The following is a 20,529-nucleotide window of genomic DNA, read 5'->3' as shown; positions in this document are numbered from 1 at the left end:
AAAAGAAAGAAAAACATTCAAAGAGAAATAATTAAAAGGTTATATGGTGGCACTTGCATACTCAATCTGGGAAGTAGCGTTCATCCTCATACTCAAGTGGTTCATCCAGAAGTTGGTCAGCAAACACACTTGATTTTGACCAATCATTCCCTTCCTCCTCCTATGGTGTTTCAGGAACAGCGTATTCAGGTGCTATAAAATGCTTGTTCATTTTGATCATGACTAATCTCTCCACATTTTGAGTCAAGAGTCTGAGCCTTCTCATTGTAACAACTGTGCCAGCTGCACTGAACACATGTTCAGCAGACACCTGGCTACAGGACAATCGTGATACTTTCTTGCCATCCTGCAGAGCTCTGGCCATTGGCGCATCTCCCCATACCAATACACCAATGACGTTTCATCCACATGCATCTCTTTTGGGTCATTCAGATACTCTTGGAACACCATCTGAAGTATCATTCCTTGTGCCACTTGCTCAACCTCTTTTGCCTTCACCTCTGCGTTGGACTTAAGACATGCCACTTGAAACAAAGCCAATGCAGAGATTGGGTCTGATTCTTCTGATGCTTTTCTTGCTGGTGGTAGTGTTGGCAGCTGTGAGACAAGACTGCCCTCTCTGGAAGTTGAAGGTGTCACCCCAGAACTGTGGAGTGGTGATCTAAGTTCAAGACACTCTTCTTCCATTTCTCCAGCTTGCTCAACCATCCACCTCTTGTGTTTTGAAACACCCCTTTCAGAAAAAGGAATGAAAGTGGGAAGACCGTTTTGCAGCATGTATCAAGTAGGGTGTCACAGATGTATTCTTTGGATGAAATATTGTCATTTAGCAGCCTTGCATTACATGTCAATCAATAGCTTAAGCTCTTAACCAAAGCTTGCACTTCTAAGTTTTCTTTCACACTTCTGAGTGCAAACCTTTCAAACACCTTCCTTAGCTGCTCCTGTAGGAAATGCAACAACAGAATAGCTTGGCCCATTGTACTGTCTTCCTTGTTAACACCCGTGTGAAAACCTTAAAAGGGAGCAGCATCTGTGTCAGACATTTGACTAGGCCCCATTTGTCCACCTCCATGGTCGTAGCTTTCCCTATTGCATCCCCTCCTCCTATAATGACATAGTCATTGATCTGTCTGTAATGCTCAAACAGATTTTGGAGCATTGAGTTCCAACTTGTTTTCACCTCCTGTATTGGGGCTTTAACTGTTACTCTGTTACCATGCTGAATAACCCACAACTGCTTCTGGGATTTAAACGATTGGCTGAAATGAGTGCAGATTTGTCTGCAGGTGTTCAGTATGTTCCTGACTTTTCTTTTTTGAGAGTCTTGCACAACACAGGATCCTGAAATAGACTCTGTCTGCCATGGCCTTAACTATGTTGCTGCCATTGTCCGTGGTAACAAATCCAATTCATAGATCTCTGGATCGCAGCCATTCGGACACCTTGCCATTGCATTTGTTTAAGATGTTTGCAGCTGTAAGTGATTTCTCCAATGCAAATATGGTTACTGTTGCATGCCACTGAATACTCTTAAAAATGTCTTCAGGGCCAAGACATTTAGCTAGCTTCTGCTTTATCCCCGCAAAAGAGATTCAGTGTGCAGTGATGCATATGTAATCAGTCACCTGACAACTGGTCCACTCCACATGTCTGTCATCAGGAAGACAGTGTAGACAACATTTTTCTGCAAAGCTTGTCCAACCATTTGCAGCACATCATGATGCAGCGCTGGACAGGCCGCTGCATCTGACTTGGAACTTTCTATTTCAGGCAGATGGCTTCTACAAACTCTAAGAATTCCATTCCTTCACGAAAGAAAAAGATAGGAGGTCCACCACTAACATTTTTTGCCAGCTTCCCATTGTACAAACATTCCATTGGGTGGTTGGGATCGTAGGGCCCCTTCTCCCTAAACATGCCTGTAATAGTATCCTGGATTTTCTTCTTTTGTGGGGCCACTGACACAGGTAACTTTTGAGATATAGGTGGTGGTAACTCAATGTGTGTCAAAGTGCAATCATTGTATGCCGTGATGTCTCCGTTAGATGCAGAGTCTTTCTGTACCAGTGTGAGGTTGCTGAGGTGTGTGATTCTGGTGCACTGCTGGGGACAGGGCTCCCTCATGTGAGAATGTTACCTTCTTCTTCCTCACCTCCCACTGTGATTTGACCGGTTGTAACTGATGTTTACCAGCTCTCCCCACCTTCACCACCACATGCAAATTTGCAAACATTTTTAAGGTGCTCCTGCCACCAGATTGCTTGATGTTTTTTCATATGGGTCTCCTGGTCTCCAGTATCATAATGTGAACGAGGTTTACCTCGATTAACACTTGTGTGACAAATGGAGCTTATTGCAATGTTCTCGTCCAGAATGCTAATCATAAAAAGTCCCAAACTGGGTAGAAGTGCTTGCTTACAGTACCACTGCAAATTCCTAAAGAAGAACTAAAGGTAGGTTGGTGTGTCGACTACCTCTCTGCAGTGCATACTTCTGCTGAGGGAGGGGTTTGTACATGTCTCTGCTGGGGCCTTACAAAAATGGGAGCTGGCAGTGCTGCCTGTGCCACATTGCTACAAGCATGTAGAAAAGGTACTGAGCAGTGCAAAATTGTTCCTTTACAAAAGATGAAAAATCAATGAATTGCAAAATAAATAATACCCCGGCTCAAACATAAACTCCAGGCCACCCACCACTATAAACCTTTAAAGTCAAATTAAAATATAAACAATTACTGGTGCATGGCCAAGCAAACACACAACACCCTTATTCAATAGTTTTTTAACTTACCTTTTTGGTTTCACATAAGCCCTTAAATCCAAAGGTATATCCAGGAAACAAAGAGAGTGATCCTTCCACTTTGAAATCTAAGTGAAATGTGACCAGGAGAAGGACAACTCTTTAGGAGGAGCCAGCTGGTCAGGATCAGGAAGTTGGAATTTCTGGGGCACTTCTTTCCTGTTTGAAAAAATAGAAAAAAGGCTTCTCACACGAAAACAAAAACTTGAAGAGGAAACTTCACTCAAAACCCTTTTTCTAACTAGAATTATATGCATCTTGAGTAGAAAGTCTACTCCAGGTGCATTCACGCTCACAAGCAGGACTGTTTTGGGCACAGTTGCGGATGGAATCAACAAGGGTAAACGTGAAGTCTTGTGTGTGCGACAGGAAGCAGCGTGAGCGAATACAATGTCTTGCGCATGGTTGCTAGTGGGCGAAGAGTATTGCGACGCTCGTGAGAGAGCACCAATACCAAATCTTGTGTGAACAAATTCCGCTCTGAGTCACAGTGCAGAATTCAGGAACTCCACGCTATTCTGTGTTGCACGCAGTGCCCACATTCCGCAAACTTTGTTGGCAGAGCAGAGATCTACGCCTGGGCCTAATGTATACAGACCATAAATTTAAAAATGCATTCTTACACTCACTTTACCTCTTCCTGATTCTTATCCCTTGAAATCTAAAAATTACCTCCCTTCAGAAAATGTTATATATATATATATATATATATATATATATATATATATATATATATATATATAGATATATATATACTTATATATATTATTTATTTTTATATATATATATATATATATATATATATGAAATTTGCTAAAAAAATCAAAGGTTACAGTGACGGTATAGTTAGGCTCACATTTTAAACTTATAAAACTGTAGAAATCAACTTGTGCCCTAAGGTAACTATAACTCACGCCCTCTCCATGCACAGTTTTTACATCAAAAACTTTACTGTAAATATTACATTGATATTATTAGTGATGTTTTCAAGGACACCATAAGTACCTTAATTTGTGGGTTAATGAGCAGTGCTTTTTGACAGCTCTCGTAGACAGCAGAGTGTTTGCTCTGACTTGGCTGTGTAGTGGATCCTGTTTAGTTTTAATGGGTCTCAGAAGTTTAGCTTAGCCTTCTGGCTTGCAGGCCTGTGCCCCAGTCACCTAGTGACTTTTAACCTACTTAGCCTGCTCTGTTTTAGCCTATTTATTTTATTATTTCTTTTAAGATGGCTGGCTCTGTTTAGAGTGAGAACGATGTTTTGATTTATTTTATAAGTGCCACTCTTTGAAATGCGCCACTATCATCATCAAAATTAAGTGATGGACGTAGGTATTCACATCATGTCCCTTTCCCACTTACGTGTGACAGGAACATAATGCACTTTTGGTGGGAATTGCTTACATAATTGCTGCCACTAGCCTGCCCTTTATCTATTGTTTGGGAACATACCTGTGTCAGGGGTCCTACAAGATCTGTGTAAGTACACCTCACACAGAGAAGGTTATCAGAGGGATTTCTACCAAATGTTACTGATGCCATCTATGCTGTACGGTGCCTTGATGCAGACCCAGCCTTCATGTTCCCTCGGACTCAGATCTAGAGACCTAATTCCAGGGTAACAAGGATTGGGGGGCACTTCTCATGGGCCTGACACTGGCAGATTAGCTTTATCACACCTAGCTCTCGGGTGAGAGATAAGATTCTCCATGCTAGGTTTTTAGGGATTTTACATTTGATGCTTATTGCCAGATGGTGGGGGTCTTGGTATTCACACCTCTCATCTTTACAATTCTGTTTCTTGCATTGTCCATTATCCTGATCATTGCAGCTCATGCATTTTACCACAGATTGCAGTCTTTTAAAAAACCTATTGAAAACATTCCTGCATCTCCTTCACTGCTTGTGTGTGACTGAGACATATTACTAACGTGAGAAAAGGGCAACTTCTATTCCCCATGACTCCCCTGAGATATCACAGTCTAGAATCCATGTGTAAAGGCTGCCAGATATCACCTTTTACTCTTAGAGTTTTTCGTTCGGTAATGCTTTTGAGTTGGGAGGGTTGGGCCGACTTGTTGTGGGATTGGCCTAGTTGCCTACAAACAAAAGTGCTATCATCCCTAAACTAGCATTCTCACCTGGGAACAAGGGCCCAACTATGACATGGCTCCACCAACAATGGTGTTTTTGCACTAATTTATGGATATCCCGAGTACCTCTGTCACACACAACAGGTACCCTAACCAGCATTATATACCTGTGGTCTTGGGGATAATCCTCCTCAGCTGAACAGAGAACACCTAACTAGGCTGTGGGTTGTTCAAGCTTGAACTCTTAAAAGGACTTTCTCCCCATTTAGTGTTCCTTCTCTTTACCCGTTATCCAAATATCTAAAGACATAGGGGGTTATTCTAACTTTGGAGGAGGTGTTAAATCCGTCCCAAAAGTGACGGAAAAGTGACGGATTTACCACCAGCCGTATTACGAGTCCATTATATCCTATGGAACTCGTAATACGGCTGGTGGTATATCCGTCACTTTACTGTCACTTTTGGGACGGATTAACACTCCTCCAAAGTTAGAATAACCCCCATAGATATTCCAGAAAATGCTAGACATACATTAACACTACATCTAATAGCGCATGGCATGAAAGATGAGGGCTGGTATGTTACATTCATAGTGGAAGCCAATGAAGATTACCAAACAGAAACATTTTATTTCTGGGACACCTTTCCTTAGAAAGACCCTACAACAATCACATTTCACACATACTTAATAGCAAACGTACGACAATGGTACAAAGTTTACTAGTATTTTGAAATACTGATTACCTATCAAGAACATTTGAACTGGTTTAATGGCACCCTACCACATGTAATGCAACCTGTGTGAATAGTCAATTAAGTAATGACAGAACAACATGGCCAAATGTTTGCCACATGCACACCACATGCATGTGTACAAAACATGCAGCCAGCTGATCTGCTTAATCATTACATTGAGCTACACAAACACCACAACAGCGCACCCTGAACCACCAGCACCAGCTGGATACCAAATGCAGGGATTAACCCAAAAACAGAACATTTTATCATGGACAAGGTGCCCACGGATTGGGAGAAAATCCCAGTCTGGAAGCTGTGTTGTCCAATAAGGGGCCACAGAAAAAAAGTATTTTGCCATTTGTACAGCAAAATCTTTAAGCATAGGATTGACATAGTGTCATCCTCGCCGAGCTGTAAAGTGACAAAAGCCATTTACCACTCCAGGCACAGTATTACAGCTTTGGACTGGTCAAATACCGTCCAAGCCAACCTGGAATGAGTAAAGCAACCCTTGACACGTGTTTAGCTCTCATTAGAGCTCTTCAGAGGGGTATAGCTTTGTCCAGACACAAGGGAGCTCCCAGTATAAGTCAAACCAAAGCCCTTTCAGGGTTAGAGTGACACATAAATTATGCAAAAAACAAAGGAGAACTCTGGGAAGTTCCCAATTTTAGGTGGAGAGCTGCTCTAGTAAGGAGCACCCTGCAACACCAGAGACACTCTAAATTTGCTCACCTCAAATGTCTGCTTATCTAGCAAAGTATTTAAGCATAGGATTAGCACAGTGCTATCCTCGCCGAGCTAGATAGTGACAAAGTCTTTTGCCATTTGTACAGCAAAATCTTTAAGCATAGGATTGACTTAGTGTCATCCTCGCCGAGCTGTAAAATGACAAAAGCCATTTACCACTCCAGTCACAGTATTACAGCTTTGGACTGGTCAAATACCGTCCAAGCCAACCTGGAATGAGTAAAGCAACCCCTGACACGTGTTTCGCTCTCATTAGAGCTCTTCAGAGGAGTATAGCTTTGTCCAGACACAAGGGAGCACCCAGTATAAGTCAAACCAAGGCCCTTTCAGGGTTAGAGTGACGCATAAATTATGCAAAAAACTAAGGAGAACTCTGGGAAGTTCCCAATTTTAGGTGGAGAGCTGCTCTAGTAAGGAGCACCCTGCACCCCCAGCACAGTCCTATCCTCGCCGAGGTAGATAGTGACAAAGTCTTTTGCCATTTGTACAGCAAAATCTTTAAGCATAGGATTGACATAATATAGTCTGTAAAATGACAAAAGCCATTTACCACTCCAGGCACAGTAATGGCAAGAGACTTTGTCACTATCTAGCTCGGCGAGGATAGCACTGTGCTAATCCTATGCTTAAATACTTTGCTAAATAAGCAGACATTTGAGGTGAGCAAATTTAGAGTGTCGCTGGTGTTGCAGGGTGCTCCTTACTAGAGCAGCTCTCCACCTAAAATTGGGAACTTCCCAGAGTTCTCCTTTGTTTTTTGTATATATATATATATATATATATATATATATATATATATATCTATCTATCAACACATTTCTCCCGCATTCTTCAAGGTTGAAGAAGGCGGCAACGCCGAAACGCATCCCTGTAGACGATTAAATCAATGAACTGTGTTCGTGGAGTGCTGTCTTTCTTCCTGAATGCAGGAGAAATGTGTTGACATAATACACGATGGCACGCGTATCGAGACAAGCACCTTTGATGGTTTGGTGCAGATAAGGAAACGCCGATCCTAAATGTTTATATATATATATATATATATATATATATATATATATATATAGAGAGAGAGAGAGAGAGAGAGAGAGATAGAAATAGATAGATATATATAAGTATATATATAAATATATATATATAAATATATAAATATATATATATATATATATCTATATATATATATATATATAGATATATATATATATATATATATATATACTTACCATATGTGGTAAAGGCATGCATCATAATGGATGCATGGTAAAGGCTGTTTACTCACTGCCTCCAGTGCTTAATTTGAGCCACTGGTTGCAGGTGGAGCCCCACCAGCACTCATTTTTATGTTTTGTCTATACAGCACAGGCACTGTGCTGAGAGACATATTGTTTAAAATCCAGTGGGCTTACAATCCGCTCACAGCATACATTTGTTGATATTCATTGTCATTCGCATTTGCAATCTTTCAGTTTCTTGTCTCCTATCGGTTTCCCTTCCTTTCTTGTGTCAGCTCCTTCTTGGAGCATGGATCAAGTACACGTTTTCTTCCTCTTCTTTGCTCTTTCTTATCTTTTAGTAATGCATTTTTTTTTTTTAAAGTTTTGGTATTATTACTGGACGTGAAATCTGCTTTCCTACTTTTATCACAGGTATACAGCTTCTTATTAATGTTGCATTCACCCTATCTGTTGTCTCTTTTGACTTTAGTTACCTACACTCAAAACTGCACTACTCTACACCACTCTATACCACTCTAGACCACTTCACTCTACACCACTCTACTCCACGCCACTCTGCTCCATACTACCCCATTCTCTGTCCCACTGTTCCACTGTATGCCACACTACACCACTCTATTATATACCACTTCGCCCTCTGCCACTCCACTCTATACCAGTCTACTCTATGCCACCCTAGGCCACTGCACTCAATGCACCTCATCTCTACACCACTCTACACCACTTTCCCTTACACCACTCTACTCTACACCACACCACTAGGTTTTACCTATACTGAACATCAGCCATGCTGCAGTACAGATATTGACAAAACCATTTGCTCTCACATTGGCAAGCCCCATTGTCTTTGCCATTGAATTGTTGGGGCTAGCATTCCTCATCCGACTATAACCCAGAGCAAAATATACACAAAAGAGGGTGAATGCACCTCTCTTCAATCCTGTTTCTTACTATTGACTGTGCAACCTTCCAAACATCTCAGGTGAATGTGTGAGCAACATCCATGTAAATTAGTGCACTTGTCACATCACTGAGATATATCTGGATATATTAGTAGGGTCCTCACCCACAGGTATCACCCATGGCCTGCTTCTTCATTGGACCCTCACCCATGTCACCCAACGTGAGTGGGCTCTACTCATTTGTAAGTAGAGCACTTCTAATATGAAAGGCAAGGGATTTGTATAGGAGAGTTAAAATTGTCTAATAGGCCTCTTTACTAAGCAAGATCTTGGGCAAGATTAAAGAAAACTGTGTGATGTCATGAGGATATAATTGTCCTCAACATCAGGAGGTTTCACTGCCCCAAAGGGTCGATTGACTTTCTTCAGGACCAGAATACCAGAATACAATCTAAATCCCTGAGCAGTGTTTGAGATTTTCAACTTACTTCAATGCTTTCATGATAGCTTTAAGGAAGCATGCATGCAAAATACAGACCATATTTTAGGACATTCTCCTCAATATGGTCAAAGCTGAAAAGAGAGAATAGGTGTCATGATCATATATTTATGGGATATTATGGCTTTCAATGCCCTTTCACTAAAGCAAGCAGAATGACCCAAATGTAGTGCAATGAAAACATGCAGCACCTCTGAGTCTCCCCTCAGAACGTCAGAGGGTGTTTCTAAAAGTCACAAATGTATACAGTTTAAGTGCACAATATACAAAACTCAACTAAAGTTAATCAAACTTTCAAATAATAGTGTAAAAAATGCACACACATTGTGCCAGTAGTCGCAGTCTAAATGTCATAGCCTATATGTTGTAGAAGCATCAAAGGAAATGCAAAGGGAATTGTCCCTTTAGTCACACACTGAAAAAACACACAGAGACAAACAGTTCAGTTTAGTAGTACGAATTCTCATTGGATCCCACTGAATACATGTGAAGGAAGGCTCATAGCACTTACTTCAGCAAAGAAGCACGTACGTAATGTGACCTAAGGTTTAAGGAGATCAGCAGTCGTGGTACGGTAGCTGGCAGTCATAGTCCACATCCCAATACTGACTGCCAGCAGCTGCGCTTTAGACACACATTCCTGAGGGACTGATGGGAGTTATAGTTTAGGCACTTGCTCCTAGTCCAATACACATCTTTACCGACTCAAAAACTTGCACAAGTGATTATTTTGCATGCAGCACATCAAATTCTAAGGTTCCCATGATGGGGGTGGACCCATTCCCACAGTCTCATGTTTATTACCAAAAAGACATGAGTCACATTCTTGTTGCCTGTGCATCTTCCCCGTAACTACTCACATTCCACCAGTGGATCAATCATTCCACCAACGACCTACTGGTAGGAAAGGGTGCCATTTCATATTTGAGTGTGTAACAATTGACATACTACTAAACAGTACTGACTCACCTATGGGAAAAAGGGGTTTGAGGGAACTGTAAAACATTATTCATCTACCACATGTGTGCTACTGAGAGTCAGTGTGAAAAACATACACAGACATAGAGACCCTTGATGGCTCTATACGTATGTTGAGTGCTAAGAGGCACCTGATCTCATGTTTTTTTTTAAACGCAAGGCATCTGGAGATTTGCAGTACAATGGAGGGCTATGTATATATATTTTAGATATTCTTCATTTGGAACGGTATGTATTTACAAAATATTCTACCATGGAATACCATAATTGAGGCCTATGATATGAGTTGACAATTTATAGATCCACCTCTGTTCCTTTTCAAAAAGGATCTTTTCCAGGTTCCTGGGTTCTGCTGCTACCTGTTCTAAGACAATCCATCTGAGGTTGTTCACTGTATGTTTATTGGTGATGAAGCGTTCTGCCATTTTGGTACTGCTGTGTTTACAGCATATATTACTCCTGTGTTAGCTGATTCTGGGGTTCACTTTTCTAGCTGTCATCCCTATGTACTTAAGGTCGCATGGGCAGGTAATCATGTGAATTACTTTGTTGGTGTTATAGTTAGTGTGCTTCCTATGTTGCCATGGGGTATGTAAGCCCAGATAATTTTTTTTTGTTGGTGCAGTAAGATGACCTATACTACATTGACCACAGGGGTAGTGTCCTGTGACTTGTGGTAACCCCAACGCTGTCTACATAGTGTTCACAGGTTTCAGGTACCATCTAGTTCTTGTGTGTACCAAGGTGTCATGTAGGCTTTTCACCCACCTATTGGAAAACAGGGGGTAGTCCCATTGTCTTGTTCCTGTGTTCAAAATTGTCCAGTTGCATTTGATTATTTTTTAATGTGATCTGATGCCACATGGTATGTAGTCACACATACTAAGGGTGGGTTTGTTTCTTGATGTGTTGGGGTTTCTAGTAGTGTGTCATGGTTTTGATTCCTTGCTCTCTTCCTAGTTTTCTGGATTATATGTTCTAGATAGTTACATGGCCTCAGTTTATCTGACAGTATGTTTGCCTTATGTTTAAAGTCTTTGACAGGGCTACAGTTCTTCAAGTTGGAGGAACTGTCCGTAGGGGAGATTCTCCAGTAAAAGGCATGGATGGAAGTTGTCAAATTGCAGAAGAACATTTCTTGCTGTAGGCTTCTGATAACTGTCAGTCTGGAGTTTGCCACTCTTGTGAAAAATTGTTACTTCCAGGAACATTAATATATTACTGTCCAAGATCTGAAAATTGTAATTCCTACCCTGGCATATAAGCCAGCAGATGAAGGCCTCCATTGTGGCCATATTACAAACACTTCACCTATGTAGCGCTTCCACATGAAAATATGTGTAAGGTAGGGATTAGTCTCATGTAGGATGTGATTCATTTCCAGGTTATATACATATAACCACACTACACAAGAGGGAAGTTACTCCCCATCAATGTTCAATGGGTTTGGAGAAACAAGGTACAATCAAATTTAAAAAAAACATTTTGTAAAGGCCAATATGGTACATTCCATTATACATTATTTTAAGGTTGTATGTGATCACTATTCTCCTTCCAGAATCTTCCATTACTTCTAAGGTATCATTTGGGGAAGGCCTATATATAAACTCTCCACATCCAGATAAATAAGTTGTCTTGCACACTAAATTCAAGATCCTTTCTGTCCTTGATATATGTTTGTGTCCTTCGTAGTATTGGTTTGAGAAAATAGTCACAAAACTGAGATGAAGGCTCCTATAGAGAGTCAATCCCAGATACTGTGGGCTTTCCTGGTGGTCGGTTCTATTTTTGTAGATTTTTGGGAGGTTGTAAAAGTAAGGGATTCTTGGATTGGTGTTTCTTTAAATAATTGCCCTCATGTTTCCAACCTTCACATTCTGCCTCCTCAATCATAGAGGCTGTCTCAACCCTTCGTGGTCAGGTCGGGTCACAATCTAGAACTTGATAATTCTGTCCATCAGTCAATAGTCTGCAGCATTCAGTTCTGTATGTCGTAGTAGTTTTCAGAACAATGACCCGGCCTTTGTTGGCAGGTTTAATTGTGATTTCTGTGTTGCTTTGTAATTCTGTTAGGGTAGCATGTTCAGTGTTACTTAGTTTTTGGAATTTCCATACTGCTCTGGGGTCTATTTTCTCTATTTCTGAATACACTGCATTTTCAAACGTTCTACAGGTGTAATGTGTATGGAGGGGTAGTGTAAAGGAGGACTCTTCCTGTCCTCTTCCATACCTGAAGTTCTGCCGCACGATCCCATCCTCATGATAGTTTCACTGCAAGGTGGAAAGCTACAAAACAAAAATCAGGCACACCAGTGAGGAGTAGCCCCGGATCCTGGAAAATAACATAGGACTCTTGTTCACAGGACACACCGGGCAGGGCCTATAAGGAACAAAATGGAAGCATGCCATCTAAGTAGGATGTAAGCTAGGAAAAGCCAGAAGAAGGAACTTCAGGGAGAGGCGTAAAAACCAATGCGGGAAGGGTCAAGAATATAGAAGCCAAGGAGAACAGGGTATTCAGCTAGGAGGAGATGACCAAAGCTGAAGAGAACTGGGAATTCAGAGAGGAGGAGACCCGTTATCGACACCTACTGCCCGGGCAGGAGGGAGAGAGCAGAGCAGATGAGACAGAGCCGGCCAACATCTGATGTGATAGAGAATTCATTTTCTTTACTTTTCTTTTTTTTTTCCTTTGTCGTTTTGCTATTTCCTTTCCCTGTTATTGTCTGGTTGACATGGGGCAGGTCTAGGGCCATATCTGTTCCCTCCTTGACACTGGGGCATCGACAGAGGTCATGAACACCGACCAGCATCTAGTTCTGTTTTCTGATCCTCCCCTCATTTTGTATTAGTATTTTTTTGTTGTTTTTGTTTATGAACCGTCTGCACCAACTTCATTGTGATGGTTTGGTGATGGTAGCCTCCCCACACCTAAAGATCCTTGCTTTTTGTTTTGCCTTCCCTGACGGTACTGGTGACAAAAAGCAAACAGGGACCCACACCGGGAAAGGCAGAAGAGAGGAGACCACATGACCCTATTCAAGAAAAGGATAAACCTAGAGACAATTTACCTACCTGACATTCCACAACCTGCTTTGTGTTTCAGAAAATCGTATTAGACATTTTGTTTTTTTTCTCTCAATGCATCAATAAAATTTCAAAATTCAGAAATTTACAAAGCCTCCTAAGCTGTATTTCCTTTCATCCCTCTCACAAGTAGTATGTGGACTTCTTCCGTAGACCTGTTGACGGGGTCTGTTCAGCGAGATCTTGGTCTCCAAAATGGGCTTTTAAACACAGTTTTTGAAAAAAAAAAACGGTTAATTTGCAATGTAGGCAAAATTTGTAAAGTGCTGTTGCAGGCCCTAGTTGAGTACCTGATTATGAGTTTGTGAGAGTGTTTCGTTGGTCAGATTGATTACTAGGCTGTCAATGTGTTTGGTTCCTCTTGTGCTTTTTCATGCTCCTTGTAAGCATCTGTGTGTCTTCTATGTCCCATTGAACTCTGCTGTCTTCTCTTCTCCTTCTTCTCCAACCTTGGCCTCTGGATAAAAAAGACGGGCCTTGCTTTTTCTGGTATTGCGGTGGTACTGTTAGGGTTAAAAGGAGGGCCCCATGGTAGCATGTGTTGGTTTTGTGGGTGAAAGGGAGGTAGGAAAAAGGGGGTCTGTGGGTAGTATATCCTTGCCAGGCTAGTGCCCTGGGTCTCCTCCTACTCCTTGTTCTGTTGCTACATTTCTGTTCATTATCACGCCTGAGTTAAATCTGTTGGTACTTTGTATTCAAGAGAAGAGTAGGGATATGTTTTACTAAAATAACATTGAGTGAAATCTTTCTGGATTTTCGTTATTTTGGATTGTGTAAGGTATTGGTTTCCTTATTAATTTAATCTAGTCTTTTTTATGAATGCTGTTACTGTGGCTGCCATAACCCAGAATAAGCATGAAAAAAACACACAAGGAGGAAAGTAGGAGTGAGAGAAAGATGGAAAACTGTGACTAACGGAGCATGCATGGATGAAAAATAACCTGCTTGAGTGAGAAAAAGTGGTGGGTAGGGTTTGGTAGTGGATTAGAGAGGCCTGATGGAAATCAGGAGTATCCAGCCTTTGCATTTCACACCCTGTCCTTCAATAGCACCAGCAACAATGCTCTGGGCCAAAGAATGGGCCCTCTGAGGTATTCTTTTAAAGGTTAAACACTGGCTGCCACAGTTTCAAAATGTCTTGCACACTATGCAAGGCAGATTGCATGTAGGAAGAGATAGGCAGCCACAAAATGGGCAACATTTTTATTATTTAAATGATTACACTCTATACAAATGTTTTGGTAATCAAAGAGGATGATAATGGCAGAGAAGTGTGATTGGAGATGTGGGTGAGGATGATAGCAGACGGAGATGAAGACAGAGTGATATAATGACCATGGTGAGGTGTTGGCAGAGAAGGGAGACTGATAGCAGAGGAATAGTAAGGGAACTTAATGGCACCGGAGGGGGTGATGACATAACATTGATTGTACAGGAAGGTGATGGTGTGAGGGTGGTGGCAGAAGAAGAGAATATCAGGGAAGGAGGATGGCTGAGCATGTTATTGATAGGAGGCAGTGAGGTTTTGGAGGCTTTTCACGATGTCAAACCAAGAAATATTGGTAAATTAAACTTCGCAAAATTGCTGCAAAAATGTAACTTTGTACCGCAAAGTTTCCATTTTGGTGCAGCAAAATGTCTATCTTGATGCAGCAAAATCATGGAGGTTCTGGTTTATGTTCTTTGATGATTTCCACTCAATAAGATATTGAACAGTGGTTGAGGATACTCATGTGAACTTACTCAATGAGCTCTCTACTTATCTGATGAACGTAGCACACTTTAAACATTGTAGTAATTCTGTTATCCATACCATACAATAGAACTACAAAAAATGCAAAATTCAATTTTCAATTACAGATGTAAGATATTACACCATTTTTATTTAGTGTAGCTAGAAGTTGTTATCTTTCATTCTTGAGTCTAACAAACAGATTTCACTCTGTAGGTGAGATTGATTATTTAAGTCACCTATATTTTGAATATGCAACTTTGAGTTCACGTACAACCAACATGCAACCTGTAGCCTCAATTATATATAGAGTAGTACTCCCAATCTCTACTATTGTTATGTTGTTTCTGAAAACATTTGTAGTGATATTTTCAAAGAAGATTGTTAGGATCTTTCAGAACCTATCTTACTTAATTTTGCTCCTAGCGTTTCCTCTTAGAAAGAATGCTTTCAACCAGATCAGAGCAACATCCCACCATCATAAGGGTGCATTCCTTTAGCAAATATTTGTGTGACCTTGAAACAGCATGTTGTGCAAGATACAGTGGCTCACTAGAAATCCATAAACAGTGCACAATTGTTCTATATATTTTTCATTTTGGCAGAGTCGATCGATGTGAGTTATCAGTTTGTTCTTTAAAGTCTTTATTATGAGAAGGATAAACATTTTTCTGTTCCTGTACTGTTTTGACAATATAGCACATGTTGCATACCTACCTCCATGTAGTATAAATAATGTCACAATTAAACATATGATACAAAACATTTGTGATGAAATTCGCACACAAAACAAAACAGGCACAATAAAAATAGAAAACAAAATAATTGAATCAACATATCCCAGAGCAATGAGGCAGCCTTGGCCTAGGTTGGCCAGGGTCGGTTATATAGAAAAATAGCAAATGAGCTTACTGACAATAGAGTGGTGTTATTGGGCAGCCTATCAGGAGCAGCTTTTTATATACTTGTAGACAACTTCAGAGGTAAATTAACTTATTGAGTGCCATTCCTCCTCAAACATATCAGGGTATCATTGGACCAATAGCTTTCATGGATGAATATTACATTGTTCACTCCTGCATTATAAGGAAGGGCTGGTCTTCATAGCCTTCATTTTTCCAGATAATTTGTGGAACTGTTCTATAGGAGTCAGCAATTTACTTTCACAAACAAAATTACAAAACAAAACAAAATTATTACAGAATACTGAGAACATGAACGTAGGAGAAATAAATATAATGAAAAGAAGTGGGAGGTTAGGGAAGCAAATATTATGGAGCAATAGAAATTCAAATGAGATCATACAAGTCTGACACAGGTATTCAAAGGGAAAAAAAGTGGTATTAGGAGAAAGATTACCATGGAATTCTAATACTGGAAGTGGCATGTCAGAGTAGCAGGTTGATCTTGAAAGGCCATGAGAACTTGATATGGAAGTCTAATTGGGGGCTGATGGTATAACGTTTTCTACTATTGTATAAGTATTATCTAGGACACCTTTTCCATGTGTTTTTAGTACATTTTACACCACATGAAACCGTAATGAATAGTAAGTCATTTAGCTATATTTTCATACTAACATTTGCAAGCACTCTCATGTTTGACAGAAATAGGAACTGAGTTAAAAAGCGATGAAATAATTTGTCTAGGATCACACAAAAAACGAATTTATGCTTAGGTGTAAAATGAGGTTCTGAGTTCTACCTTCCAATTTATAAATACTGGGGAATGATGGGAATTGCCGATGCTTGTGTCTAATTTTGCACTGTTTTCCCTTCTGTTTCTCCTTCAAACTGGTGGGTGGTAGCAAGGATTAAAAATCCTGGATAAGAGCACACAATTCATGCTCAACTTGTGATTTTGATGATTTGTACTTCTTTTATTCATTGTCACTGTGAAAGACTGAGCTGAGTAGTCATTCTCACTCACATGCATCCCTACATATTTGGATCAGTCTATTTGTGTGTAGTTCAGATAAGTGGCAAGCCACCTAGAGATCTGCACGGTGAATTATTTACTCTTCCTTCAGTGGAATCCTCACCTCTACAGCATGGCTGTACCAACTCTAAAACATGGTTTCAGTGTATTCACACTGTCTGTAAGCAAATTCATGTTCAAGACATCTTACATGCAGCGAAACATGACATTGTTGCATTTATGGTAGCAAACGTCCTGCCCACCTTTCCTCAGAACATGGGTGCACAACAAGATTACTAAAGTGGCCTGTGACACTCCAGGTCAACCCAATTTATAGGCTCCAAAATCTTGTTTTGATGCACTTGCTTAAAACTCTTCTCTATGCTCTGAGGATGCCTCCTAAATTTCCGTGGAATGAAACGCCATCAACCAATTGAGTAGAAGGATCAAGAACTGACATCTACGGCAGCATAGAAGTACCAGTCTAGAACCTTTCTTCCCTAATGAATAGTCGTTTTCCTGTCACTCAGACATACCATTTAGTTTCTCACACACTTTCACTCAAGTGTGATCATCACTAAGTACTGTTCGAAGAAAATGGGTTCTAACCCATTTTTATCCCATGGAATTTACAACGGTGTACTTTATTCTAACTGTAAATTTGAAAAAAATGCTGTTTCTGTTTAATATCAAGTAATCCTGCACAAAAATATAACCACATTTCCACTGTGGCTTATCTGTGTCCATATGCCTGACTAATTCCGAGTAATTACAGAATACAGAATGTTTTCTTGTACAAAGTATGGTAAATATACTTTGCAAATTTGCATTATCAGAGTCACAACTGTGAATTAACTCCTGTAAATTGTTCAAACCTATCCTTAGTCAATTGCTCATGGGAACTACTGTTCAGTTAATTTATTTATGAAAAGAAGAATTCTCACTAAGGAATATGGTGACACGTTTGGGTTTTAGTGAAGATGTCTCTTTGGAAACAGTCTTGAATTTTTACTGCGTAACTCCATGGGTGCTCAGTTGTGGTCTTTTGAGAATAACAATGTTTTGATAGGATAATTCTTTGGGCAAATAGGAGGCAGTGGAAGATGAGAGTACATGGCAAGTCCTACAGACCACTCTTAACAACCAGACAGCAGCATTTCGTATGTACGACAGAGGTCTTCAAACTGGGAGGTGGGCCCCCCTAGGGAGGCCTCAAGTTATCCCTGGGGGGCACTGGGCTCTGACCCAAAGACGCATTTTGCTAATAGAAGTGCTTTGTTTCAAGCAGAAACAAATTAGCAGCAGTAAGCCGCCCTGTATTGGGCTATCACCGACATATTTTGTCATTTATAACCTGTCTGGGAGAAGGTGTCAAAAGGGAAGGGACTCCAAATAATCTTCAGAACCCCACCCCCATTCCTAATAATTATACTCTGGATACTTTTACAAGTAAATTGATTTGGTTTTCAAGACGAACTAAATGTCAAATAAGAATCCTAGATATTTTTCTAAATATAATGATGAAGGAGCCAATATGACCGATGCCAGTCTACTCTTAAGCCTTCCCTGAGAGTTTTAATGCTCCCCCCTTTACCACCAGTTTTTTTTTTATCCGTGTTCAAATGTAGTGCCTATATAATTGTAAAGTGTCAATAGACAACTCTGAAAACACTTGTCATCCTCTGACCTCCTAGTCTGCCTAATCTGCCAGTCAGGTGAACAGTTTTTAAACGAACACTGCGGGAAAGCAATAGCAGTCTCAGATAAGTCATATATTCTTCTTCTGACTCTGACGCCATATATTCTTCCAAATTTTATGTACAAATTCTCAGGGAATCACAGATGCCTTTCCTCTTCCGTTTTTAGGCTCACGTGTATTGCTAAGTGAATATAACCTTCATTGTGTTATGAATCTTCTAGTGGAACTTTTATGTAAGTTGTATCTAAAGTAGCAATATTGTTGTTTAGCAGGTGGTCAAATAGTGTCACCACAGTCCGCCCCAGCATTCATTGAAACGAAAACGGATGTCAGCAGGGAAAACAGTACAGTGGATATAGGCAAGGTAAGACCTGCGGTGGACGTTTTCAGCTGACTGTATTTTTGTGTGTGTTAGAAAATTTAGCTTTAACACTTCAGTTCCTTATGAAAAGCTATGTCAGATCTTCAGATGCTATTAGATGATTGATAAGTTTAATTCAGTCTTTTGTCAGTTTATTTATTTAGTTATTTACTCAGTACTATGTATGGCTGTAATTATTTTAGTTCTGTGAAGTTGGTGTATATTTTCATTATGTCATAATGTACTATTTATATTACGGTGTTATGTTGGTTTCATGATTGTCCCTGAGAACTGAAATAACACTATTTGAACGTTGAACTAATTGTGGTGTGAATGTGAATGTTCATTTGTGTTTTAGGGCGAACCATTTATAGGCACTCCGACTTTAAGAGAAATTCCTATATTGTAGGTTTAAGGAAATTTGCGTATATTTTTCCATTTTCAAGTTATACTTAAGCCTATCCATATTTTTCAAATGTTTTTATACATTTGATTTCGTGTTTTGCTGATGGTATGCAGTGCTTAGAAAATATATGATATTCAAAGACACAAGGCGCATTTTAGCCGATGGGCCATCACAAGACCAAAAGAGGGAACTAATAACAGCAAAACAAGAAATCAGCATATGCTCATGTATAAAGTAGAAACATTTTCTTCTCTTGTACTTATAAAATTGTTTTTTTTTTAAAGTGAATGGTTACCAGGACTAACTCGGCCAGACTGCCAAATATTTCTAAAAAGCCATTTTCTTAACTGTACATTTCAATCTGCTGTGTCCTTTATATAACCAACCCACATGCCTAATCTTCACAAAAAAACATAATTTACACAAACATATGGTTTAACACACCTGTGAAATCCATTGCGGACCGAAATGAATCGGATTCAAGGCTGTGCTCTGCACACTTCCTAAGTGAATTGCATTAGATAATGTCAAATTCGGCAAGGCGAATTAAAAGAGCTCTGTCAAGTTGACGAAAAATTCATTTGAGACCTAGAGCGTTCGCATTTCTTTCTAGATAAGCGCTCCCAAGAAGTCTAATACACTTTCTTGCTCATGGATGCCCTGAGTGGGGCATCCTGCTACAGAATACAGGATATGGAACAACCATAATGCCTTCCTGCTACAGGATATGAAACAATAACTGGTCCATGCTTCCCTGGAAGAGAAACAGCTGTTTGGGGGGTATATTACCTTTTCTACATCAGGAGTCATTACATTGCAGGCTTTAGCTCAGGAGTCTTTACATCACACGTACGTCTTTAGTCTTTTACTTTGCAAGTCTTTAATTATTTAGACAAAATAACTTCATTTAAAATATATTAATTTAAATGTAATTTATAAAGTAGAAATAATTTAAAATGGATTGTTTAATATTTATAAATTAGTTTTTAATATGTTATTTGATAAATGTGCATATGATTTAAGGTTTTATAAATAGTTATGGGTTGGAAGGGGTTTTTAGTATTCAGGGATTGGTAGTATAGAAGGGAAGTAAGGGTTTTTAGAATTCAGGAATTGGTACTGTAAAGATTAGTAAGTATTTTAGGGTTAGAGGACTGGCAGTAAGGAGTTTTTAAGGTTAAGGGCTTCGTAGTCTTTAGAAGAGACCTGGGTGGAATTTCAGTTCCCTCTGAGTAATTTTGGTAATTCTGAGTTACTGTTTGATGTGGAATTACTGATAATTATGCAAATACTCCTCTTTGCATGATTAGGAGTAATTTGCAGATAAAAATCC

General features: G+C 39.8%; 1 protein-coding gene across 13 annotated transcripts in view; it reads left to right on the top strand.

Annotated features, from left to right (window-relative positions):
* Nucleotides 1-20,529, top strand: part of SLC4A10 (solute carrier family 4 member 10) — a 1,044,586-nt gene that overhangs the window by 623,713 nt on the left and 400,344 nt on the right. For 10 of the 13 annotated variants that reach the window (XM_069224249.1, XM_069224250.1, XM_069224244.1 and 7 more), the window contains exon 7: nt 18,699-18,793. In XM_069224249.1, coding sequence (XP_069080350.1) covers nt 18,699-18,793 — 95 coding nt within the window. The remainder of the gene's footprint in view (nt 1-18,698; nt 18,794-20,529) is intronic. The other 3 variants (XM_069224246.1, XM_069224247.1, XM_069224242.1) reach the window with 1 other exon arrangement.

The sequence above is a fragment of the Pleurodeles waltl genome, chromosome 3_1 (genome assembly GCF_031143425.1).
Source record: "Pleurodeles waltl isolate 20211129_DDA chromosome 3_1, aPleWal1.hap1.20221129, whole genome shotgun sequence".
Classification (NCBI taxonomy): domain Eukaryota; kingdom Metazoa; phylum Chordata; class Amphibia; order Caudata; family Salamandridae; genus Pleurodeles; species Pleurodeles waltl.
Note: the sequence above shows the minus strand (reverse complement) of the source record. Positions and strands in the feature narration are given on the sequence as shown.